A 26,721-nucleotide genomic window follows, 5' to 3' on the forward strand; every position below is an offset into this window, starting at 1 on the left:
ATATGAAAGAGTCAGAGGAGAGTTGGAAAAGGGGGTGAGACCAAGAGCCCCGTTGGCTCTCCGACCAGAGGTGGTGGGTGTAAGAGGCCTGCCTCCGACTTCAGCTTAGCAGAGAGGACCGCTGCAAGACCACGCAGGGAGCTTGTACTTCAGGGGTCACAGTGGATTGCCGTCTGGATTTGAACAGGTCTGAACACCTGGAGATCAGTGGCACCTTCCAGGTATGGCAAATTCTCGGGGATGAGCCTTTTTCTTGTGGAGCGTTTGCAGAGCTTCCTTCTTCCATGCGTCTCCTTCAGCAAGTCCCCAACAAAACACCCTCAACTTCTGCATCTAACACTACAGCTCCAGCCCCTTCTGCTCGGGTCTCCTCCCCGCTGAAGGAAGCCAACAAGTAAGCAGGTACCTTAGGCTCCGCTCTTCCTCTCAGGCCCAGTCGCAGCAGGTCCCCTAGGAAACAGACGCTGAGACATGTGTGCCGATGGTTTATGGAAGGCAGGTGCTCTCTGAGGGCTGAGGGAGGATGGGGGTGGAGGGGTGGGGGCAGTTGAACCACTGATGCAGTTCCAACAGTGGCCTCCGCCAATCCTATGATGATCTGGAGCTGGGATGGCCTTCAGAATAGCCCCTCCCTGAGGCAAGGGGTGGGACCATTACTCTCCCATCCACCTGGGCCTGCACGTGGGCTGTTCTCAGGAGGGGCCATGTGCTTAGGTGAGGTAGATCTCTTGGTTGAGGGCAAATTCGATAGCAGGACCACCTGAGAGGCATCCGAAACACCTGAGGTACCAGTGCCTCATCTGCAAGAGGGAACCTGGACATCACACCTTAGACCCCACTACATCCTTCCTACTCAGAGCCATCAATACATGTCTCCCTTATGTCTATATTTTAATTTTCAAATAAGGTCCTTCTCTTTTCAAATTACTTTACTATTTAAAAAATACCTGAAAGTCTAAAAGTACCAGGCACTGTGGTAGGGACCTAGCAATAGGTCAAGCAGACAAATAACCATCTAAATGTACACTTTGAAACTACATTGTGTTCTGAAGAAAATTTAAAAGTGCAGACAGCTATGTGATCGTACAATAAGGGAGGTTTGCCCAATGGGGAGTACGGTGCAGGCAGGGAAAGCTTCCCTGTAGACTTGTCATATGAACCAGGAAGATGAGTGGGAATTAGCCAGGTGTGTGCTTAGTTGGTGGGGTGGGGTGGGGTGGGGTGGGGTGGGGTGGAGTGGGGTGGGATGGGGTGGAGTGGAAGAGGTGTGGACAGGCTAAGGGATGGCCTCTTTGAAGTTCCTGAGACAGATAGGCAAGGGAGGAGAGGACCTGAAGGGCCCTGTGTCTGGAATGCAGACACTGAGAGGGAAGAGTAATCATTGATGAGGAGCCAGATCCTGCAGAGGTAAATATGTAGGTCTTTTTTCCTAAAAGTAATGAAAGCCCTAAACAATTTTAATCTCTAGGTAGTATAAATTATATACCTTGGTTAAGCAGCATATTCCACTATCCCCACTCAATGCAGATTAAATAGATCATAGAGATAAACAAAATGGCCAAAAGCTAAACTCTGAGAATGTTAAGTGCTGGGGGCAAAAAAAAAATGTTTTGAATGCAGATTCTATTATCACTACCTCTAACAGCTACTGGTACTTGCGTTTCTCTAAACAATAGTACCTAGCTGTTACTGTTTCTAAATGCTAGTGTGAGTCCTTTGCATAAATTACCTGACTTAATAAAACACTTTTACAAAGAGGTACTATTTAGAAACTAACAGAATGCAACTAGCCCAAGTGCTCACAGTCAGCAAACGGCTGTATGAACAGGGAAATCCTCTCCCCACGCTCGCCAAGCCTCACTCAAGGGGCCAAAGAGCCGCATGTGGCTCTCGAGCCGCAGTTTGCCAACCACTGACTTAGAGAAAACCCACCACACCAGAATGTAGAAGCCACAGCCTGGTTCATGCTGTTGAGCCCCAATGTGCAGTTAAATGTAGTCCAATGAAGGTGCTGCCACTCCTGAGGCCTGTTGTGGGCATATTGACCTGAGGTGCTGAAACTGTAGGCAGTTTAACTTTTTTGCTCTTTGTTTGTTTTGTTAATCCTCACCTGAGGATGTTTTTTTCCATTGATATTTTAGAGTGAAAGGGAGGGGGTAGGGGGAGAAGAGAGGAGGAGAGAGAGAGAGAGAAAGAGGGAGGGAGAGAGAGAGAGAGAGAGAAACAAATAATGTGAGAGACACATTAATTGGTTGCCTCCTGCATCTCCATGCATGCACCCTGACTGGGCTGACTGGGCTGGGGATCGAACCTGCAACCAAGGTATGTGCCTTTGACTAGGAACTGAACCCAGGACCCCTTGGTGCCAGGGCCAATGCTCTAACTTAGCAATCCTGACCAGGGCTTAGGCAGTTTGACTTTGAAGGAAGGAGTGGATAAAGATCTTTCCTGAAGGAGTGAGTGAGTAAAGAAGTTGGCTAATTTCTAAATGAAGCTATTTTTCTGAATAATTCTTCTTGGACTCACATTTCAAGAATTTTCTCCTCATCACTCTGTGACTATCATTACCTTTGAAGGGGTAAGGATTCTCTATCCTCAGATGCTGTCTGGTTTCCAAACCTCCCTGATATAATTCACTTTAAGATCAGAGAAACATCATGTATTGTTCTAAGCTTAAACTTAGCACTATAGTGGACACCACAGTTTGGATGGTTCGGTTCAGTTTCTTACTTTTGAGTTCACTGAGCTATTCCTCCTGCTGAAGCTTTCCCCTGGCATCAATCAAGTGAGAAGCAGCCACGTTATCCTGATCATCTCCTGGGCTAATCATAACATTGATATCAGTCTCATTAGGCTGTTTAAATTTGCATAAGCTTTAAATTCTCAACAAACTGTCTAGGTAGGTAGATATATTGTTTTAGAATAAAATAAAACCCATTGAAATGATTTGTCACTTTTATTGTGTCACATTTATTTGGAATGCTTCCATAAAGAGGAGAAATAAATGAACAGAATTATGCATGGGATGCGCTTGGCTCTAGCTCAAGCAATGGAGAAGACTTCAGAGGGAAACGTACATATTGTCCGCTGTAAGGAAATAGGACTAAAAACATGCGAACCTAACTGAATGCGAGCCAAAGAAAAACAAGGAGACAAATCCGCTGCACTATTTGAATAACATTATTATTGTCCTGTCATCCTGTTTTGTGATGTTAAAGTTTGCCCTCTATTCCTAAGAGCTGTTATGTTCCAAACTGCAGGTTTATAAACAATTATGAAATCAATATCCACTAGATGTCAGTCTTGAGCCGCAATGGGTTTCCCTGGCGCAAGGAGTAAGCCATTAAGGAGCCAACATTTAGAGTTTGAGTGATTTCCTTTGCAGTGGGAACTAAGACAGGAATTGTAGTCAGCTTTTTGTGTGAACACTGGTTTGATTTTTCAACGAGTATAAATAATTAGATCAACAGATTAGATCATGTCACTTGCTCAACAAGCTCCAATATGTCCTCACTCAGAGTAAAAACCAAAGTCTTTGCCACAGCCTATATCACCCCCTCTTCCCACTTTCCACCCTCACCCACGTTAGCCACTGACCCCTGACCACACTGAAATTTTTCCCCCAGAAATATCTGCATGGTTGACTCATTCACATCAGGACATTGTGGCTCCCTATCAGAGAGATCTTCCTGGACACTTTTTCTAAAATGGCACCAGCCTGCACCACCCCACCCATTATGCCCTACCCCCTAACCCTGACTTATTTTTCTTCATAACACCTATCACCCCCTGGTATGTTTACTTATTGTAAGTCTCTCTCTGGGATGTTAGCTGTCTGAGAGCAGGGACTTTGTCTTGTTAACTGCTTTATGCCCAGAGTTTGACTACCAGGCTTATAGGAGGAGCTCAATAAAGACCAAGTAAATAAATGGCCTAAATTCAAAGATCTTCAGAGAAGATGTCATATAGTTCAGTCATTCGTTTTCATTTCGTATATACTTATGAAATACCTAATATAAAGAAGACGTTGAATTACGGGAGGTGCAGGAGACATTATCTTATTGATGAGAAACACAGTAAGTCTCCTGCACTCAACTCACACTCTCAGACAGAATGCATGCACGTGAGAAAAGGTTTTACAAAAAGAGCTGTATGAATAGGGCACTCCTGGCTGCTCCTTGTGAAAGCTAAGGAACAGAAACATGATGCAGGCATTGGTCTCTAGGCACGTGATCTATTACCCTGCTCCCAAATAGCCTGTTCAGTTCTTAAACCCTCTCTGGAAGGAGATGTTTCTGCAGAGAAAAAGTCTTTCTTTGTGGATAACCCAACTCCCTTCCCCTACATCTGAAACCCATGTTCTTTTGCTTTCTGCTCAGTGACCACAGAGACCACCAGACTCCTCCACAGGCACTATTAAAGATGTTCCTGGCTTTGATCTGTAATTCAGTTGAGAGAGTTGGTTAGGGGCCTAGATGACTCATGATTAAGTTTCACAATTTCCATGTCCATCCTCTCCATTTCTATGCCCCTGAGGGGAAAAAATGTAATCATCGTCATCCTTTCTGCACAAAATTTTGAAAGTCGAGGAAAGCAATCCACCTTATGCGTATCGTCTGATTTCCATCAAACTATAAGAGTAAATGACAGCTCCTTTGGGTCCTAACCAATTAGCTAGCCTCTTTCCAGCACTGCTCCCTTCCGGACGCTGTCATTCTGGAGAGGAAAAAGGAAATGTTTAAGACTGACATTGGGAAGGGGTAACTTTTTAAGAATATGGGAGAATGACTACTATATCTTGAGTGATTTTACTCTTCAATACAGGGTTTGCCTGCAATGGTGGCGATTGCTTTTTTATGTGAGAAAGATGTGTGAGTTTCAAATAGAGACCTTTGTGGAGAACTTTCCTCATGGATCTACAACCTCTTGTTTATGTGAATATTTTTTCTCCTGTTGAGGACAATTTAGTCCTATTTCCTTACAGCCGACAGTATGTACGTTTCCCTCTGAAGTCTTCTCCCCATTGCTTGAGCTAGAGCCAAGCGCATCCCATGCGTAATTCTGTTCATTTGTTTCTCCTCTTTATGGAAGCATTCCAAATAAATGTGACACAATAAAAGTGACAAATCATTTCAATGGGTTTTATTTTATTCTAAAACAATATATCTACCTACCTAGACAGTTTGTTGAGAATGTAAAGCTTATGCAAATTTAAACGGCCTAATGAGACTGATGTCAATGTTATGATTAGCCCAGGAGATGATCAGGATAACGTGGCTGCTTCTCACTTGACTGATGCCAGGGGAAAGCTTCAGCAGGAGGAATAGCTCAGTGAACTCAAAAGCAAGAAACTGAACCGAACCATCCAAACTGTGGTGTCCACTGTAGTGCTAAGTTTAAGCTTAGAACAATATATGATGTTTCTCTGATCTTAGAGTGAATGATATCAGGGAGGTTTGGAAACCAGACAGCATCTGAGGATAGAGAATCCTTACCCTTTCAAAGGCAATGATAGTCACAGAGTGATGAGGAGAAAATTCTTGAAATGTGAGTCCAAGAAGAATTATTCACAAGAATAGCTTCATTTAGAAATTAGCCAACTTCTTTACTCACTCACTCCTTCAGGAAAGATCTTTATCCACTCCTTCCTTCAAAGTCAAACTGCCTAAGCCCTGGCCAGGGTTGCTAAGTTAGAGCATTGGCCCTGGCACCAAGGGGTCCTGGGTTCAGTTCCCAGTCAAAGGCACATACCTTGGTTGCAGGTTCGATCCCCAGCCCAGTCAGCCCAGTCAGGGTGCATGCAGGAGGCAACCAATTAATGTGTCTCTCACATTGTTTGTTCTCTCTCTCTCTCTCTCCCTCTCTCTCTCTCTCTCTCCTCCCCTCTTTTCCCCCTCCCCCCTCCTTTTCACTCTAAAATATCAATGGAAAAAAACATCCTCAGGTGAGGATTAACAAAACAAACAAAGAGCAAAAAAGTTAACCTGCCTAAAGTTTCAGCACCTCAGGTCAATGTGCCCACAACAGGCCTCAGGAGTGGCAGCACCTTCATTGGACTACATTTAACTGCATAATGGGGCTCAACAGCATGAACCAGGCTGTGGCTTCTACATTCTGGTGTGGTGGGTTTTCTCTAACTCAGTGGTCGGCAAACTGCGGCTCGAGAGCCACATGCGGCTCTTTGGCCCCTTGAGTGTGGCTCTTCCACAAAATACCACGTGCGGGTGCGTGCATACAGTGTGACTGAAACTTCGTGGCCCATGCGCAGAAGTCGGTATTTTGTGGAAGAGCCACACTCAAGGGGCCAAAGAGCCGCATGCGGCTCGCGAGCTGCAGTTTACCGACCACTGCTCTAACTCATCTCCTTGCTACCTGCCCTTCTGAACTGGGTTGCTCAGAAGGGAGGCCTTCATTCTCACAGTTCCCTCTGGAGGAGTAGGTGAAGCAGGCCTGTGGCTTCCCTGCTAATTGAGAAAATGGACTGTTCTGCTCCACAAACCTTGCTCTCCATACTGCCCACCAGAGCATGCAGTAGGGAGAGAAGAGGGTCCATCTCTTGTCTTAAGTCTAAGTCACATTCTGCAAAAGAATTTACCAGATGCTCTACGTTTGAGGGATTTGTTGGACATGTACCAGCCAGTAATAAAGATGACACTTTGGTCCCACTTTGTTGGCAATCCTTATATGAATTCTTCCATCAGCCACAACCTTTAAGAGGAATGGGTTGCATCAAACCCCACCTTAAGCCCCTAATACATTTGTGATGACATGACTCAGACTAATGCGACAGTCCCCAAAGTACCCATAAGGAGACAGACACTCCTATTGCAACCACAGCGGCTGATGTGCATAGCTACATGAGCATGGCCTTGGCCTTGGCCAGTGTACCAGGTCACAGCAGCTTTCTCTGTAGTGTCAGCTGCAATATCAAGCACAACATTGACTCAATCCTCGGGTGCCAAACAACGGATATTAAGAGAAAAATTCCATTCTAAGAATCAGAAGTAGCTTTTCTTTGGTGCACGCAATGAGCAAGCAGACACTTGGCCTTGAGCTAAGCCAGAGATGGGAGGGAAGCTCTCACAATGGCTTTGGACCTGAAAGGCAATTCTGCTTCTCAAGGACTTTAGAGTCCTGGTGGAGAGGCTGAGGAGCTTGCTAAAGTCTAGAAAGGATCAGTTAAAATCGGGCTTTTCTTCAAGCAGAGGGGAGAGCCACAGTGGCTAGAGTAGTGGGGGGGCTCCAAGGTGGGAGCTTCCGGAGTAGAGTCACAGCTCCCCTTTGTTTCTCAGGCTGGGCCCAGGGACCAGCAACCAAGGCCGTCAGAGGCTCAGGAGTGTTCTCTTAGAATCCCTAGCTCAGCGAATGGCAGAGCCACTTGCCCAAGTGAGAAACCTGGCTCTCATTCGCTTCCCATCACAACCCACATCCAAGTTTACCCTCTTCATAGCTCTGCCCGTGTCAATGCTCTAGGTCGGGTACTACTTTCTTATCTGGAAATGCAAGGGCCCAAGTAACTGGTCTCCCTGCCTCTGGTGAGTTAATAGAGCAACTTTTCAAAAACATTGATCATGGCACTCGGTTTAAAACCCCTCAGTGGTTTTCTATGGCCTTTGATGTAAAACCCAAAACACTGTCACAGAACCTCTCTAGCTGTGACTTGGCTTGAATTCTACATCATTTAGCTGATTTTGGATTGGTCTTCGAATGCCAACTTAAGCATCATTTCCTCTAGCTGTCACACAGCCCCTCCCAGCTTGTTACATGCTTCTTCCTCCGCGCTCCCGTCATCCTTTCTGAAATCTGAGGCTCTTATCACAGCACCATGATGCTGGGTGACGTGGCCATCTCCTCCACCGGGGGAAAAGCTCAAATGCAGGGACCATGTCCTTCATCTCTGCATGCCCGATGCCTAAAGATGGCTCTCCAAGTGCTGGTGACCCAAATGAGTAAAATACAGTTCCTGCCCTTGAGAAGCACAGTCTAGAGGACAGGGACACAAACTAGACAAGTGCTATGACAGATATAGGATCAGCATTCTACATCAACACCTTCCTCTCCACAGTTCCATTCTTACACACAGCACTAGTCGCATTGTTGAGTTTTTGCTTCACTGTCAAAACACGGAGCCAGAGATAAGGGTTGGGAGAGAGGAAGGGTGTTCTATTCTTCTTTGAATCTTCAGTGCCACACACAGAATCTGGCATATAAAGGTGCTATATATATTGAATAGATGGAATAATTTAATCATGCCCCTCCTAGGGCGTGGGGAGGTGACCAAGGAAAGCCAAAACAAGAAAATTGACATTATCATTGAACTTGAAAGTCATCTCCCAGAATGAGCAAGTCATCTCCCAGAATGAGCAAAGGCATCGAGTGGCAGGACGGTCTGGCGAGGGCCCTGGACAAGCACAGCTGATTTAGAAAGGTGCCCCAAATACATTCAAGCCTGAGGATAGCCGGCTTCTCCATTCTATCCTGGGGGAACCTTTGGATGTCCTGAGACGCACAGAGAAGAGATAGTTATCCTGAAGCGTCTATCCGCTTACAAATCGCCGAGGGAGTCTGACCTGACAAGAGCAGCTACAAATCCTAAGACATCACGTAACTCAGAAGTGGTCACAGGAGACACACAAAATTCAGCAGAGGCTTCTTCCATTTTCATCCACCTCAAACCAGGTACTAGCATACCCCAAATTCACATAGAATTGAGGATGAGACCACAGGGACCATGCCCCTTAGACCTGATTCAAATATGCCATGCAACTTATTTGGGGACCATAATTTATAATTTTAAAAATCATATTTCAATAAAAGAAGCTATAGAAAACGTGTGTTAGAAAAACGGGGGGTGGGGGGGGGGAGTGCAGTAGTTTCATGTAATGGAATTGCAGTTAACGATGATTCTGTGGAATATGTTATGTGATATGCCCCATGCTTTTCAGCTGATAGAATCAGAATGAACTTTGTTCTAAAGCAAACCCTTAGATGCGCAGGCAAGGCAAAGAAGAAAGCCAAGATGAAAATACTGTTTTAGTTTATATGTTTATGAAAACTTGTTCAGGGGAGTTCGCACACACTACAAATACAATCTCAGCAAGCTGAAGTTTCACACGCCTCTTATTACTAATTCACATTTGGCCTGTTTCTCTCACCTGTAAGCCAGAACCCGCCACCACACAGTCTCCAGGAAAGCCCTGGGCCATCCCGTGCAGGGGACAGGGTGGTGGCACTTTCCTACTCCAGCCATCCATTCTGTGGAAGAGCTTAGCTTGGAAGTGTCCCCATGCCCTCGGGACCTATGGATGTTGCATTGTCCTGCCTCACACAAAGAAAGGGGGTACATCCTGCTAGTAGTTTTATTTGAATAAATTGTTTAAAATCTGACATGTATAATTTCAAAAACAGAGAAGAGTAAAATGAGCAGAAAATCGGTTGTGTTGTCTTTTACAATAAGGAACGCTGACCAGCCTATTCCTTGCATTAAGTGGGAATGCGTGACTTTGCCGCCCATTATAAATAGCCATTCTTTATATCAAGAAAACAGGGGAAAGAAAAGAAGAAAATATCATGCATGCAGAAATGAGGAATATCCTAAATATGGGGAGCAATTTGAGAGAGCAATTCGGAGGGGAAAATCCTAATTCAAGAATGCAGGACAAATCACAATGAACCTCTGAGGACATGAACTTGTTTGAGTGTTTCTGGGTTTGTACAACGTCTACCGTGATCAAGAGCTGACCGTGTTATAACTCCTTCGGCATCAAAATTCAAATATGTCTATATGGGAAAAGTTCCATAACATGTCAAATCTGTTTATACAATGGGTCAGTAAGCACACAGATGTTACAAAGATTCCTCGAAAAGGAGTATTTGCTGAAGAGTGTTTTAGCCCAATTGATATTTAGTCTGCATAGGGCTAGAAAAAAAAAGAAAAAGCTTATGTTTGTTTATATTCTTCTTAACCTAGAAACATACCTATTATAAGAAAGGTTGTTATACCAAATTCACACCATGCTGTTTGCATTCATTACTACTAATAATACTTACAAATAGGACTGACATCAAACTTAGTAAAATGTCTTTTTTAAAATTCAAATTTATTATGGCTTTAAGGAAATATGTGATTAGGCATCCAAGCTCTCTTTAAGGAACATTTTTAAAATTACCCATTGTAGTGTTCAACGTTGTATACACTTTAATTTTCAATATAAAAAGATGAACAATGTATGATTTTATGTGTTCATGCAGGTTGAAGAAGAAATGATGCTGAATCAAACTCCCAAACCCAAATATCTGGGGTAACTGAGTCAAATATCTTAAAGTTGATTTATTCTGTGTTTGTCTATGATGTGTGTACATTGATTACAATTACTACATGAGCATCCAAAACTGACCTGAAAGCTGATTGTTATCCAAACTCTTCAAATTCAACAATTCCATCATCTCCTCCCTATTACAAAACCAGATATTTGAATATTACCAGAAGGGCAGAACCAGTATGACCATGTCTATCTTTCTTTAGCAATAATGTCTACTTCGGGATTGGCTAGGCCTAAGGCTAAGTAAGAGTGGAATCTGGCTTCCTCCCAGAGAAGCTATAATGAACCCCTATGAATATTGTTTTGGACAGACACACCCCGAGGGCTTCACTCTGTAAAGCAGAAATATCTGAGGTTGATTCCAAACCCCACCTTACCAGGGCTGACTTTGTACATAGCCACAGTCTCACGCAGCACCCTCCTCAAACAAATGTTGCTATAGTCCACCACACATCTAAATAAAAAGAAAATTAGAAAAAGACTTTTCAAGAAAACTTAAGATCCAACTCAAAACCAAGGTTTCCTTTTAATCTTTGATTTAAAAAAAAAAAGATGTCACATAAACATTTTTCATTCCTGATTCTGTGGAAAGACTTGAAGACCAACTTGAGTGTCTGTCCAACCTACGCCCTCACCACGTGGCTTGCAGGACTTTTTCAGGTGTAATTAGTCTGATTCTGTGTTTGAGAAATCAGTAGGGCTCGTTTCCTCTGGATGTGTTTCTTGTTCCCCCAGAATGCACAGTGTTTCCTTGGATCTTCACAACAGTGCTCTGAGATGGGCAGGACAGGCCTATCCTCTCCAATTTACTGATGAGCTTATGAGCAGGCGACGTGTCAAGCGCTCACTGTAAGAACAGCTGTGACCCAGAACCAAATGCTCAATCCAGAACTTCCATTCTTCGTGCAAAAGCATAAAAAAGACGTGTGATTGCTAATTTACTAACCAATCTGTTGATTTGAACATATGGACGATATAATCCCCTTCGAGGTCGGCCATCCCCTTAAATCTAGACCAAAATGGAGAGTTCACTTGCAAATCATGGCCACAAATCTGCCCTTCACTTGTCTTCAACTACTAAACACCTAACTGGCCCTCTCTAGGAAACTATTTTTCTGGTGTGCAAGAGAAAGGAACTTTTAAGAATCGACAGCTGCCATGAGAATGACATGAGAGGATGCTGCTAGAATCTTATAAGCCCGGGGGAGAAAGAACGAAGCCCCAAGGAAGTTACTAGGAAGTGTATATAATATTGGTACTACCTTTATGAGTTTAAACATAAGAAATAAAAATCATACCATTTATTGTTTCCTAAATGGCCTATAAAGGTTAAGTGACTATACTACTTAAACTGGAACTGCATGATTAAGGTGATTTACACTGAAAATATACTTAACTCCTCCCTAGGAAGACTGCTTTAAATCTACCAAAAGAGATTCGTCATCTACTCTCACCTGGGGTTTAAAAGTAACTCTTAAAGGCTCAGGAGTCGGGATTTCCTCCCCTTGGCTGGGAGGATGCACCACCCTGGCCTCCTCATGGTCTGTTTCACTGAGCTCATTGCCGTAGAGCTCACTGATGGGGCCCAGAGACTGGCTCCCGGCAATGATGTCCACGCCCATCTCCCTGACCTCTTCTGGGCCTTTGGCCACCGTTCCTCCTTTAGCTTTCCGAAGGCCACGCATCTTAAAAGTGTCCTTCGATGGAGCTGCGTTAGAAATAGATTGCTTAAATCTTTCCCCTGACTGCTTCAGCCTCTCTCCTGACTGCCTCAACCTCTCTCCTGATTGCCTTAGCCTCTCTCTCCTCTCCGGGGTCACTATTCTAGTTCTCATTCTGTTGACTTTCTTGTCAAAATTCTGCCGTGTCTTCTGCATGTTTTCTTTGGAAAATGCCTTTTTGATATTATCAATGCGCTCCTTGCCTGACTTTCTAAGCCTCGTGGATCTGCTTTCTTCAATGTAATATTCTTCATCTGAAGACAGATCTATTGGGGGATCAAAGACATCTTCATTGTCCTCCTCTTGATTCTCAGTTATGTTTTTGTCTTTAACAATAGACAGCGATGTTGGACACCGAATATCCTCCTGAAGGAAAAAGAAAGCATGTTAGAGACCAGTTCTTTTACTTTCTGCTGTGCCTTTAAATCTCCTCCATAGGCTGTTTATCCTCTGCCCACTTCTCTTTTTAAAAAATTTTTTTAATGATTTTTAGAGAGAGAAGAAAGGAGAGGGATAGAGAGATAGAAACATCCATGAGATGAGAGAGGCATATCATCAACCAGCTGCCTCTTGCACACCCCCTACTGGGGATCAAGCCCACATCCTGGGCATGTACCCTGTCTGGGAATCGAACCAGTGATCTATTGGTTCCTGGGTTAATACTCAACTGGTGAGCCACACCGGCCGGGCTGCCTATTCCTTAAATGTTGGTATTTCTCCAGGTTACTCTCTCCTTAGCCCTTTTTCCTTCTTCATCTCCCAAGCTCACCCTGAGCAACCTTATCCAAGCCTCTGCCTGAAGATCCAATTGTAAGCAATTTCACAAATATTTTCACCTTTCCCTTTCTAAGATGAAGACACATTTTTAAATAATGGACAGGCTCCTCCACCTAGTAGCACAAGTATCTCAAACTTAACTCATTATCCTCTCCACAGCTACTTTCTCTCCTTCCCATCCCATATCTAACTGCTCACCAAGTACCATCAATAATACTGCTTAATAATTCACCTGTTCCCTCCTCCTTCCTCCTTGCCTCTACCAAGGTCTTAATTCAGGTTCTTGTCACCTCAGGCCTGAATCTGTGTGAAACTTATACCTTCAAAACATCACCTAAGCATTTCCTGAGAAATATGTCTAAAGCATAGCTCTGATCACATCCTTTCTCTACTTCAAAACTTTTGGGAGCTCATCATTACTCAAAGGATAGTGTTCAAACTCTTTAATATGATGAGAAGGCTCTGCAGTTTGAGCTAAGCCACTTTCCCCCAGTCCAGCAACACACAGCCACTCTCAGTTCCTCAAACACGTAATGCAAACATTGTATAGGTGGGTCTTGCTTCCTTAAACACCCCTTCACCTCTCTTCAACTTTGTAAAAAAATATCTCTCTTCAAGAATGGGTTCAAATGTCCCAACTTCCTCAAGAGGCTAATTGTGTCTCCAATGTACATCAAAATGACACGTACATACCTCTATTTATAGCATTTATCACAGTCTGAATTGAATTGGAACCCTACTTATTTATAAATGTCTCCCGGGGCTTTCACTTAATGAAAAGTTCATGAAGACAAAGATGTGTCTTATGTTTGATGCCCAGTATGACTGCTGGGTTAAAAAAGAGGCTATATCTTCATCCAACAAATAGTAACTAAACACCTACCATGCACAGTCAATGCTCTAGGAACTGAGAACAACCTTCCGTGAGGAAAACAGAGTAGAAGAGCTTATAGTTTCAGAGAGAGATAAACAAGTTAATTGTAAAGTATGTTGGATGGTGGTAAGTGCTAAGGGGTGAAAAATAAAGCAAGGAAGTGGCGGGGAGGGGAATACAGTGACTAGGAAGGATGCTCAGAAAGGCCTCACTAATAAGGTGACATTCTAGCCTAGACCTACAGGTAATGGGTATACCCCGGAGGGAAAGAAGAACAGCAAGGTGGACAAAGTGGTTGGAGCAAAGTGATCAGGGGACAGGCAACAAAAGGAGGAGAGAGGGCAAGAGAGGTAACAGGAGGGCTAGATCGTGTAGGGCTCTGTAGCCAATATTTTGAGTGTGAGAGGAAGCCTTTAAGAGTTCTGAGGAGGGAAGTGCCATGATTTGACCCATGTTGTAAAAGGGTCACTCTGTTGAAACAGGCTATGGGGGCAAGATAAGAAGCAGGGAGAACTGTTGGAGACCACTGAGAGAAGTCAGGTGAGAGTGGATCAGGGTGTTGGCAGAGGTGGTGGTGAGAAGTGGTCTGATTCCACTTTGAACGTAGAAGCCAACAGGATTTGCTGCTAGATTTGGATGTGAGTGTTAAAGAGCATTATCATTTGGTGACCACAAATGATAATTCTCAAGTACATGGTCTAAGCAATTGAAGGACAGATTTTTTTCCTTAAAAAAGATGACAAAGACAGCAGGAGAAAGAGACCGGAAGGGAAGGATGAGATCTACATGTGATGACTCTGAAATACCTCCTGGAAATTTAAGCAGAGATGTTGAGTAGGCAGCTGAGTATGTAAGTTTGGATTTCAGAAGGGAGGTCTGGACTAGAGATAAACATTTTGGAGTCACTAACATAAGGATTAACTTAGAAAACATGAGATTAGATTAAAGCCATCATGAAGACATTGAGTGAATGAGTCTACATTCTATTATTCAAACTCCTTGGGGCCAAGGTGTGTTACAGAATTCAGAATATTTCAGATTTGGGAAAAAAATAACATAACATTCCCAATGAGATCTTGGGAAGAAGCATTTTTGTGGAAAAAATATGAATATTCACTCTAAGGTGGGCTAAAGACTATAAAGAGCCTCATGCTATCTTAGGTCAGGTTTTGTCATTGACTGAGTTTGGGTTAAGTAAGGTCTTGCTGCCAAAGAAGTTATTAAATAATTTAGATTTTGGTGTTAGAGATAAATGGATTTCGGATTTGTAGGTAAGAAGAGATGAGAAAACCAAAAGGAGAAAGAGAGTAGCAGCCCTACCCCTACCCTCCTAGAAGTGATGGGAAAAGAAGTTTCAAGAAAAGAGGGAGGGACTAACTATCAAATGTGTCAAAGGAGAATGAGAATTAGATTTAGGAACACGGACACTGGTGACCTTACCAGCCCAGAAACACAGCTGCTAAAGGAACCCAACTATTTAGGGATTATTTCTAAAACAACGGGGAAAACTTTGAAGATCACAAGACTTTTCATTGAACCCCTGAGTTAAAATTCCCTACTGAAGACTGTGCTCCTACTTGATATCCAGAGTAAACCTGTTAAAAAAAAATGAATAAAATGTAAGAAACACATTGACTTGTATTCCAAAACCTACCAGACTGATGGTGAAGAAGAATCCCTGGAATCTTATTTCTTTGGATATGGATTTAAAATTAAAATCTTTGACTACAGGACTAGAGAGTCTAGGAGCTTTTAAAAAAAGGGCAGGGTGGGAGTCTCATAGCTCTCTGATGAATCAGAAGCAGCGAGATTATTCCTCTCTTTTCCTGACACCTGTTGCAGGGAGTAGCTTCAGCAACACCAAGTGGGTGGGTATGGCCTGAGAAGGTATAATTAGGTAAGAGCCAAAAAAATAATTACTGCTTGGTAGGGAAAAAATCCATCTCAATCCTGCTGTGAAATCAGATATAACTCAGAAATCAGATAGAGCTCAGAAATCACATATCCTTCTCCAATTACACAACAAATTATACAAAAGCAGACTTAACAGAAAATAGAGATAGAGTCAGGAACAGTACTTGTTATATGAATCCATTTGGTGTAAATCCCATGAGTCAGAGATACATGAGTCAGTAGTGAATGCACTGTAATAATAATTGAAGATTATAGGGTTGAATTATAATTGATTTCCAAATACGATTATTACATACTTTTTATGTAAAAGTCCAGGTTAAAAAAAAAAAAAGATGAATTGTATAACAAAATGAGTACTTTGGGTCAAACTTGAATATAATAGTAATAAAGCTGGGGGAATTTGGAATATATAGAAGTCTGGGACGTACCATTAGGGAATGGCAAAGATCTCACTTGGTGACCACAGGCATGTGCTTAGTAAGCAAAGTTGTTAGAGGATATGCTAAGACTCCTGTTTTGTATGATCAAAAGGTCATCGAAGTGAAAGTATGTTCAAAGAAAAATGATAATTGTATGAGAAATAGATAATTTTTTTTAATGCCAATGTCCAGGATTAGGTGAAAGCTCAGCCACACACAACTGTGGGAGATAAAATACCAATAAGGGTTGCCACCAAAAGATATATCGAGGGGAAACTTTTAGAGGAAGGACCCAAATGGAAATGCACATATCCTATAGCCGATTAGCTTCAAGTTCATTTTAGTAGAAAGAGCATTCTCAATATAACCACTTATACATATTAACTATGAGAATGAATGACAAGAGCTTTAAAAATAATCATGTGAATATTGTATAGTGTTCTAACATCTAATGAATCATCAAATCTGAGTTCTATGTTCACTGTTATTTGCCTTTGTCTTTTCTCTACCATTACAGTTGACTGCTTATTGACTAACTGCTGCTTACTCCAAAAACTTAATTTCACGAATCTTCACAACACTCTATCTTCCAAGGAAAGGTATCTGACCTAACTAGTGCCTCTCAGCGATTTTTTCATACTATCTTCTATTCATTCAAGTAACTATGGGGGCTCAGAGAGAGGGAAAAAATAGCAAGTTTCGGGGAATAAATGGTGGATAAATATAGAAACATCATAACTTTAAAAAAAAGAATTACGTCAATAGACAAACAAGAGTCCATTAGAACTTTTCAGAAACTTCTGTGCTCTAGCCTCTGTACAGCTTGACTGGCACCTGCTCCATTCTTGGCTCGAAGTCCTCAGGACAAATGCTGGACACTAAGAATGTCTGCTGGCATGACCCAAGCAAGGGGAGGGTGATGTGTACCCGTTACTGCTAATGCCCTTGGAAAGTGAATTGAAGAACGGACACCACATTCTCCAATACCAAATCTAGATCCCTATTACATACACTAACATTGGAACTGGGCTCCGACGCTAAGGTGACTAATTTTTTTCAGGGTTTTAAGTCTGAAGAAGAACTCCCAGGAATCTGGAAGGAAAGGGAAATGACAGAGTCCAACCTACCTAACTTTGAAATAAGCAATACTTCTCTCTCCTCCCTATTCTTGTTCCTAAATAACCAACAGATTCAAAATACCACTGTGTAACTTTATCAGTCAAGAGAGGGCTATGGAGAATTGACTAACGTGTAGAGAATGCTGTGAGGGGTTATGGCCCACATCCCTAGTATCTTACAATTATCTGCCTACATAATCCAACCGCCCTCCTATTTCATTCTGTTTTCATTCTTCTAGGTTTTTTTTTCCTAAGCATATGGGCATCCATTTAAAAAAATACAGTAATGATAATAATGTATATATGCACTATTGAACATCCCTGCATATATTACTGATTTTATACTTAGAACACAATCTTTGACAATAATATTTGGGGCCAAAAGATTTGTGAATTTTTACAATTCTTCATATGTATTAACAAAACTACCCTACAGAAATGTTGTGCCAATTAATTATCCTACTGGCAGAATAGTGAGGTGCTTGTTTTTTTCTACCCTTAAGCTCTGAATATGCTGTTTTAGTAACTGCAAAAAAGTGGGGGAAGGTGGAATTCTGCTCCTTTATTTTGTCTTTTGTAAACTGTCTGATAATGGTTTTCCAGTTTTTCTACCATGAGAGGAAAGTTCAACTTTTTTTTTTGATTTGTAAGAGTTTTAAAATATATTATAGATAGTATGCATTTGCCACGATTATGGTTCTAGTTAAAAAATATGAGTTCAACTGTACAGTAATATAGGAACTTAGCTCAAGAAGCAATGCCATACAAAAAACTATCATATCAGCTAAGTAAAAAGACTTTGTAGTTAAATATAAGGAATCACTTCTGTGACTCCGACATTGGTATAACTATAGTAACAATAACAAAAATAAGAACTAGTGCCTGATGCATTGCAAAATACAGTTTGTTATTATCGTAACTCGTGTGTAAAAATTCCGATAGGTTATATTCTGAAAAGCTCACATTGTTCTGCTTAGGGTTTTCCTGGCTCTCCACAAGAAGAAAAACAAAACAAACCACATTGTGAGGCTCCTGGTCCTCAGCTTCTTTCTGGTAGAGAACGTTTTATACCAGAGGCCTCTGAGGTCTCTTCCAGTTCGAATGTTCTAAAGCCGATGTGAGGGCAGCACGCTAATATGGCTAATGTGCTGAAAGAGCTTTCCCAATATTAAGTTTCAAAGGCAAGAAATAGCTTCAGCTACAGCCCACAGTTCATATTACACGACATGGCTGAGAGGCTCAAAATACTGACCTGATAGGACGTTCGTTCACTTAAAAGTGGTTTGATCCTGAGATATGTGCCGATAGAGAATTCTACTACATGCAGACATACAATAGTTCAGAGGCAATGTTCTGATAGGATTTGTTGGCAGTGAAAGCAGGCGAGGGATTGCACTAGTGGTCACGGTAAACCCAAGCGCGAGCTTACCTGGAAGATCACCACCCGGAACTTGTTTTTCTTCATTATCTCCTCTTGCTTCGTTTCCACTTTCGTCACGTGAACCTGCTGCTTCTCCACCCGGGCCTTCACGTCCTTAATGTGAGCACTGACTTTCCGGGTTTTCTCGAACAACTTGTTAATGACGTAGCCTGTGTTGCTGTGTGACTGCGAGAGCTTCAGCAGGTCGATCTGGACGGACTTGATGGAGTTTTCCATCACCCGGTGCCTCTCTTCTATTCTCTTCTGGCTCGCCTGCACTCTGTCCACGATGGTGGCCACTTTGTCCAGCACCGTCACGATGGTCAGGGCAGCGTCTTGGTCTTCATCTTCGGCCATACCCGACAGGCGGTTCTGGTGGATCTTATCGGCATTTGAAGCAGACCCATTATGTTCCATTTTACTTACTTCTCAGCTAGGGAGGGCCTCCCACGACCAATTCCGGCACTTCGAGCAAACGGCTTGATAACAGGCCACGGGGTTGTTTGAAGGGTTGGAAGCCCCACCCCTGGAGACTGGTCAAGTATTTATAACTACAAATGCCCATACGTGACTGTTCTGCAATATGAGCCCTTGCAGAGAGCACTGGGGGCTGTGCCAAACATGCTTACGGACTGACTAAGGGACTCAAATAAGACTGTGTGGGTAGAAGAGAAAAACTTTTTTCAAAAAAGCTCCCGGAAGCCACCATGTTGCTAATATTAAGCCTAGAAGCCAAGTGACCAAAAAAGTGAACTCCAAATGTTGGGTGAGCCTTTTGCCTTTAGGTAATTTCCAGCAGCATTTGTAAAAGCAAAGGGGAATTGTGAGCAAAACTCTGCTTTTTCTATGCATTTCACTGACATATCAAAGAATGTAGTAAATAAACACACCAAAACAAAGGCCATATAGTGAAAACACTATATTATGACATGCTTTTCCAGATCAAATATTAAAATTAATATTCCATTTTGAACATCTTAAATTCTACATGCATACTTCTGAATATCTAAACTACACGTTAACAGCTGAATACATTCTACTCGCACTTCAGATCTTGAAACACCGACAATCTATTATTATAGCTATTACTACAGGACAAATTTGGATAGAGGTCTTAGGTAATTTTTAAGCTCACTTTAAGAGCACCAATCATTAGTCATTTTTGCATTTTATTCACAAACACTGATACAATTATTTATGTTAAAACAAATCTTTTCTTTAAAAGTTAATGTGTATTAAAGTAGTTTAACTGAGAGGGTAGGCTTTATTCCAGGCTGTTTGTTAAACAGACTATGTTCACAATGTCTAAATCTACTTTCCAGTGATCTGTCCCATCATTGCTACCAGATACTTTTTTGAATTACCAGAATTATTTTCTCAAAGGAAGGAATAATCAAATTCCAGTCCATACATCTTATAAATATTTTACACCTAACACACACGGCTTTACAGTTCATGCGATAGGCAGTGTCTAGAAAAACAGTTACTAAATCTCAAAACATTTAAATGTCTATTTAAACACAGTGTCTTCTAAAATTTGTTTTGTAAGAAAAGTAATCTGTAAACATCTTTACCTTTAGTTCATGCTTAGTCATTTGCTGTGGTCATTGTGGAAGAAGTGGGTATGACTTTACAACCATTTGTGAAGTGGTCCACCTTTGCAAAAATATTACATTCCATGGGTAAAGAACGAGTCTTAGAATTACCATGTGGTACAAATTTATGAAATCAATTTCTGTCTTTAAAAACATAAAACAAAGACTACTAAACAGCCCAAAACTGCTGTAGCTGAATATTCTAAATACGAGCCAACTGTACTACACTAAAAATGTCCAAAAATAAGGCCTCTGAAATAAATATTTCCATTCTTTAAAAAAAGACATAATAAATGTACATCACATGGTCAGTGTACATATAAAAGCCATCGTTTTAAACCATCCTGGATGACGTATCCGAAGTAAAATGACCTAGGTTTTGCTTCTGTCGTCGTCCTCTATTGTTTTTAGGGCATTTTCTGTTGAGTTAAAAAAAAGAAAAAGAAAAATGTCACACATAGAAACGTATTGCATGCCCTCCCGCGGAAGGGAAGCAGGACGCTACCTGATACAAGACAAGGTGAGGACCCAACATGTCAGACTGCTATCTTCCTGACAAAATGGGGAGGTGAGAGGGTTAGATATACGATGCAGGTCTGGACATGTGCAAAATTCATTTCCAGGGTCTCTATTGCTGACTTGCATCTCCAAGAGGAATCCTGCCCTTCCTCTGGCCAGGCAAACCGCCCCCCCCCCCCCCCATCTTCCCACTCAGGCGCCCGCCAGAAACTGATAACATATAAACCTGGGATAATAGAAAGGATCCTGGCCTATCTACTTTCCCTGAACATTGACACCCCCAAGATGACAAGAACAGCTTAGAGGAAGGGAGAAATCAGGAAGATGCTTATTTAACCTCCGATAGGAATACATAGGAAATGCCTAGAGATTTTAGGCAATGACTGCAAGTCGTTCCACACCCTGCTTGGGCAAACCACAGAACCCAATAAAGTACAGCCATGCTGTGGGTGAGGGGAATTCCTGGACTCTGCTCTCATTTTACTGTACGTGTTTCTCCAGGTGGTATAAATCTCATCATGCTGTAACTGTGTTTGTGCCTGTCCACAGAATGCAAACATATGAGCTCTTATTGTGTCTGCACAAAGCACTGTGCTATGCAATGTGGGATAAAGGGACTGGGATGAGTTCTGGTAACGTTGAGCTTGAGCTCTGCTAAAAACTAGCTGTGCAACCTTCTTTTCCTATACGTAAAATTTTAAGAGTTCGACTAACTTCTAAAATCTCTGTCAGCAAGAAATTTATTATATAGGCCTGGCTGGGTGGCTCAGTTGGTTGGAGCATTATCCTGTACAGCAAAAGGTTGCAGGTTTGATTCCTCATCAGGGCACATACCCAGGTTGCAAGTTTGATTGCTGGTCAGGACACATACGAGAGGGAGGCAAGTGATCTCTCTCTCTCTCTCTCTCTCTCTCTCTCTCTCATCAATTAAAAAAAACATGTCCTTGCCATAACCAGTTTGGCTCAGTGGATAGAGTGTCAGCCTGCGGACTGAAAGGTCCCAGGTTCGATTCCAGTCAAGGGCATGTACCTTGGTTGCGGGCACATCCCCAGTGGGAGGTGTGCAGGAGGCACCTGATCGATGTTTCTTTCTCATTGATGTTTCTAACTCTCTATCTCTCTCCCTTCCTCTCTGTAAAAAAATCAATAAAATATATATTTTTTTAAAATGTCCTTGGATGAGGATACAAAAAAAATTTAATTTATAATCAAATGGAAAGAAAGTCTTGCATAATGAGTACTCCTAAATTTCCATGTTTTTAGTCAATTTCAAAGAGCAATGCATTCGTTGCCTTGTTTTAAAGGCCTTGGTGGTAACACTTCTATTTTATATATTATTTTTCACAAATGTTATCTCATTAATCTTCATAAAAACACTTTGAGATAGCGCTGGAATCATCTCTATTTCCTAAATGGGGAAACTGGTTAAGAAGTCAAGCGACCCCTCTTTTAATTGTCACTAATTCACTATGACCTGGAAAAGTTCCAACTTAATGAGGCCATGGCTTTTTCATCTATATATTAAGGGGGTTTGTCTAGGATGATGTCCAAGGTCCCTGCCAATCAGTCATTCTATGAGTCAAAAAAACAAGAAAATAGATTCCAAGCATAAAAGAAAACAATGTTACTCATGCAGTCTTGATGAGTGGGTCAGCGGGAACATCCTTTTAAAGGAAGATTCCTTGCATGTAACAGCCACCATGGGATAAGTAAACAGCTGCTCCATCATGGACTGCGTGGGAGAGGCAGTCCCTAAAAATTCAAAGGCGATAAGTCCAAGTAATCTATATATATAAAAGGTTAATATGCAAAGTGTCCCCTCGGGAGTTTGACCATGAGTTCAATTGCTCGCTATGACCACTAGGGAGTGGCATGGAACACAGCAGGCTACCAGCAGCAGTGGGGCACTGAGGGAGCGAGGGAAGGAGGAGGTGAGGAGGTGGGGAACCTGATCGGCCCTGATCGCAGGCCAGGCCTAGGGACCCTACCCATGCATGAATTTTGTGCACCAGGCCTCTAGCTACAATGATAATATTCTAAATCCAAGAGAGCAAGACATTCTAGGAGAGGAAACACCAGAATAAAAAGACAGGCCTCAAGGACAGACTTATAATAAATCAACGAGATGACCCTTTGGTCATGGAGACCCGTGGGTGGTAAAGATACAGTAACACAGTTAAAAATATACTGTGATGTCCAAGTGTCTGTGAGGGCAGCAAATGGGTCTGTGGTATAAACTGGAGGATATTAACTTGAAAACTACAAGCCAGATAAGTTAATATAGTAGCTGAGGATTACAGCACACGGAGAACAGCAGCACAGAGCTGGACAAAAGGCTGGATTAGGATTTGTACACGGGCTTAATGTCCTCTCTGATCTTGGGTAAGATACTTCCCATCCCAGGACTGCAGTTTCCTCGTTTCTCTAGATTCTAGAGTCTAGAACAAAGGGGTTGAACTAAAGTTGCTTCCTGCTGACTCTGACATCCTTTGATCTCCTTTAAGATGGCACTATCACTGGGCTTCAAAATCCTCCCTTATCTCTACCTTATTTCTTCCACTTTCCAAATCATTTATTACTCCATTAGTCCTTTACTCTAATAATGTCCTAAATGGTCGCCCCTGACCTCACATTTTCTCTCCTCCACTGAGTTTTGCAGATGACACTCAAATTAATGCTCTGAAAAAAATGTTTTGTACCAAATACCTCCCCGACTCAAAACCCTGAAAATCAAGTTGGAACCTTGCTCCCATGTGATGTTCACACTTAGTAAATATATTCCCCAAGATGGTTCAGTGGAAAGAGGAATGGTTTGGGACCCGGGCAGCACTCCACCCAGTCCAGGCCCTTCCACTTACAGACAAATACCTTAACCCCTGAGAGCCTATTTTAAGTGGCCACAGGCAGGCCTGCTGTTGCCTGTTGTTGTGTTTTTTTTTTCCTTCCTATCTTCTCTCTCTGCAGTCATTACTTTTTATATCATTATGTCCCTACTTTCATCTACTGCCCAATTTTATACTCAGTCGTCTTGCCAAAGGGCAGATCATCTGTTCTACAGAATAAAATCCACTGACTTTACTGCCTGAATTTTATGAAAAATATGTATTACTCAGAGAACACTTTTTTTTATTATCATTTCTAGATTTATCATTCCAGCTCCAGATGGCTGAGACTACTGAAGGTCTGGCTGCCATCCAGACCTTGGGTAGAGTCATAAATCCTCTGGCCTGCCAATCTCTGTACTTGATATGCTGCACTCCCCTGCCCAGAATAATGCAGAAAAGTATACGGATGATGTTTATGAAACTTCTGAACCAAACCTTAAAGGAGGTAAGGAAGAGGCAAGCAAGACAAGACACGAGACTGGGAAATATACAGACAATATGAACCTGATTTGCTTTGACTTTTCTCAGGTCCAGGTCAGTTCTGACTTAGATATTTCAGCTCAGCGTGGAAAACACCCATTTTATGCTAACTGCAGTCCAAGTAGTGCTTAATTTGCAGCTTATTTATGATAAATTCCAATGGTTTTAGTTGTAACATAGAATTTTAAAGTTTAGTAGTCATGACTGTATTCCAGAAAATGAAGTAGTGTTAAGATAATGATATAAGAAGAAACGCAGTTTTCTTTAACCTCTGGTTCCTTCCTTTCTTGTTATATTTACTACGAATAAAGTATATTCTTAGGACATAAAACACCTTGCAGGTCAGCAGGGCCTGAATACTTTCGGCATGGCTCTTCTGTGTGTGTGCGGACCATTCCAAAGAGTCTGCTCCTACCATTATTGTCCCTAAGTGCAGTCCTTAGAACCTTCACACCATTCTCAGATCCCTAAATTCCTTTATGCCATTGAATAGCCTCATGCTCCCTCTACCTGCAGCTCAGATAGACCCAAAACCCTGAGGATGAGTTTCTGGCCATCTTCTAAAGAAGCAAGACAGGGAGAGGTCAGATCCACATGGGACCCTAGGATTTTTTCCTAATAGACTAGTGGACTTAAAAGCCCCTATCATTTAGATTGAGCTTCAAGGTTCTCCTTTAGTTTAACAGCTACCCACCTCTAATTCTAAGTTGTTGTCTCTTAGGTCATCACCTACCTTGTTATGCACATGACAATAGCTACTATAATGGCGATCTGCACAGCTCCAATAATTGCTGCGATGAGAACATGAGTGAGCTTTTGCCTGCTTGGCACTACGTAGAGAATACTAAAGTCCGTCTTTTCACAGTGCTGTCCAGTGTAACCGGATTCACATCTGAAAAGGCAGGAGGGAAGGAATTTCTATGAGAATTACAAATTTCAATAATTTCAGGTTTTAAAATTAAAAGGTACAAAAATGATATATTTTAATAGGCATAGAAAATCAGGCACCCTCCCACTACTTAAAAAAATTGCCATTTGTGGATTTCCTTACACTTTTTAATATATTTATTTGACATGGTGCCTTTCCCCCCCATCATTATATCACATTAATTTTTAAAGTTACTAGTCTTTATTACCTTCATTCAAAAATAGATAAATAATATTTCACTCAGTGACTATAACAGAGCTAACTTATCTATTTCTTGTTCTAAGACAAATCAGTTATTTTCCATTTTTCACAATTATAAATTAGGTGTGGTAAACATCTTGGTTGAATGTATACTTTTGTATATTAGTGTTAATTTTAGGCTACTTAGAAATGGGATTATTGAATAAACAGGTATAAACATTTACAGTTCTTTGAACATAGCACCAAATTATAGTCTAGACACTTTTCAATGTAAATAGTATATCAATTAAGATGCAGGCAGGAGATAAGTTATTAATAATAAAAATGAAGACAAGCAGTGGAGTAGTTGCTAATCTTAGAAATTATCTAATTCCAATTAAAAATAAATAAAAAGGCAACAATATCATGATGATAATAATATGACAGGAGGAAACATTTAAGATAGTTAACAGAAAATTTACAATGTTAGCTGACAGAAGTAAAATGCATGAATTAGGCAGCCTTCAGTTGGAAATGATTAATAAAACATCTGGAGTGTATAGACAGTGTATTTATTCATGTCCCACACTTCATTATAAAAAATAAAAAGCTTTTTTAATAAAGCATTTATAATAACAACAAGAAACCTGGGGACAGGGATAAAGCAAGGGAAGCCAGGGGTGATGTGAGTCCACCAATCCCAACCCTGAGGTTCCTGCCAGAAGGTGTCACATTGGGCTCTAAGCTTCCTAGCAGACAAAAAACAAAACAAAAACGCAGTAAGGTAGATATATAGACTATGGGATAGAATTGAGGGCCCAGAAATGCACCCATCCATCTATGGTCAACTGATGCCTGACAATGGTGCTAAGACAATTCAATGGGGAAAGAACAGTCTGTTCAACAAATGATGCTGGGACAACTGGATGACCACAGACAAATAAATGAAGTTGGACCTCTTCTACACAACATACACAAAAAATTAACTCAAAATGGATCATAAATCTAAAACTAAGAGCTAAAACTATAACACTCAGGGGGGGAAAAAGAAGTAGATTTTCATACCTTTAGATTAGGCAATGATCTCTTAGATATGACACCAACAGCACAAGCATCAACAACAACAAAAATGCTAAATTGAATTACATGAAAATTAAAATCTTCTGTGCATAAGGGCACTATCAAGAAAGTGAAAAGATAGCCCGCAGAATGGGAGAAAATTTTTGCAAATTATGTATCTGATAAGAGACTTACATCTAGAATATATAAAAAACTGTAACAACTCCTTAACAAAGAATTGCAAAATGGGCAAAAGATCTAAACAGACATTTCTCCAAATAAGATATACAAGTGGCAAATAAACACATAAAAAGATAGTAACACCATTAGCCTTCAGAGAAATGTAAATCAAAACCACAATAAGATACCACTTGGCCAGAATAAAAAATTCAGATACTAACAAATGTTGGCGAGGATACTGAAGAAAATGTAAAATAGTTCAGCCACTTTTGAAAACGGTCTAAAATTTCCTCAAAACGTTATAAACAGAGTTACCATTTGGCCCAGCAA

The 26,721-nt window shown here is 41.4% G+C and overlaps 2 protein-coding genes across 2 annotated transcripts in view; both read right to left on the reverse strand.

Moving 5' to 3' along the window:
- Nucleotides 1-10,823: 10,823 nt before the first annotated feature.
- On the reverse strand, nucleotides 10,824-19,090 carry CAVIN4 (caveolae associated protein 4). Its single transcript, XM_070431059.1, has 2 exons — nucleotides 18,575-19,090; nucleotides 10,824-12,409 (listed from the first exon to the last, which is right to left on the reverse strand). Exons 1-2 carry the CDS (start codon nucleotides 18,980-18,982, stop codon nucleotides 11,726-11,728), a joined length of 1,092 nt encoding a protein of 363 aa, XP_070287160.1. The 5' UTR covers nucleotides 18,983-19,090; the 3' UTR covers nucleotides 10,824-11,725.
- Nucleotides 19,091-19,482: 392 nt separating this feature from the next.
- Nucleotides 19,483-26,721, reverse strand: part of TMEFF1 (transmembrane protein with EGF like and two follistatin like domains 1) — a 73,347-nt gene continuing 66,108 nt past the window's right edge. Inside the window, exons 9-10 of the mRNA XM_070431060.1 lie at nucleotides 24,778-24,936; nucleotides 19,483-20,579 (exon numbers count right to left, since the gene is read on the reverse strand). Coding sequence (XP_070287161.1) covers nucleotides 20,495-20,579; nucleotides 24,778-24,936 — 244 coding nt within the window. The 3' untranslated portion in view covers nucleotides 19,483-20,494. The remainder of the gene's footprint in view (nucleotides 20,580-24,777; nucleotides 24,937-26,721) is intronic.

This window comes from Myotis yumanensis, unplaced genomic scaffold (assembly GCF_028538775.1).
Source record: "Myotis yumanensis isolate MYYU_CA2020_CCGP unplaced genomic scaffold, mMyoYum1.0.hap1 SCAF_12, whole genome shotgun sequence".
NCBI lineage: Eukaryota > Metazoa > Chordata > Mammalia > Chiroptera > Vespertilionidae > Myotis > Myotis yumanensis.

Bases quoted from the DNA above. Each gene is read 5' to 3' on its own strand.
- CAVIN4 (XM_070431059.1), bottom strand. From the start codon at position 18,982: ATGGAACATAATGGGTCTGCTTCAAATGCCGATAAGATCCACCAGAAC. The intron at 12,410-18,574 runs GTAAGCTCGCGC...TTTTTCCTTCAG, and splicing joins TCCGGGTGGTGATCTTCCAG to GAGGATATTCGGTGTCCAAC.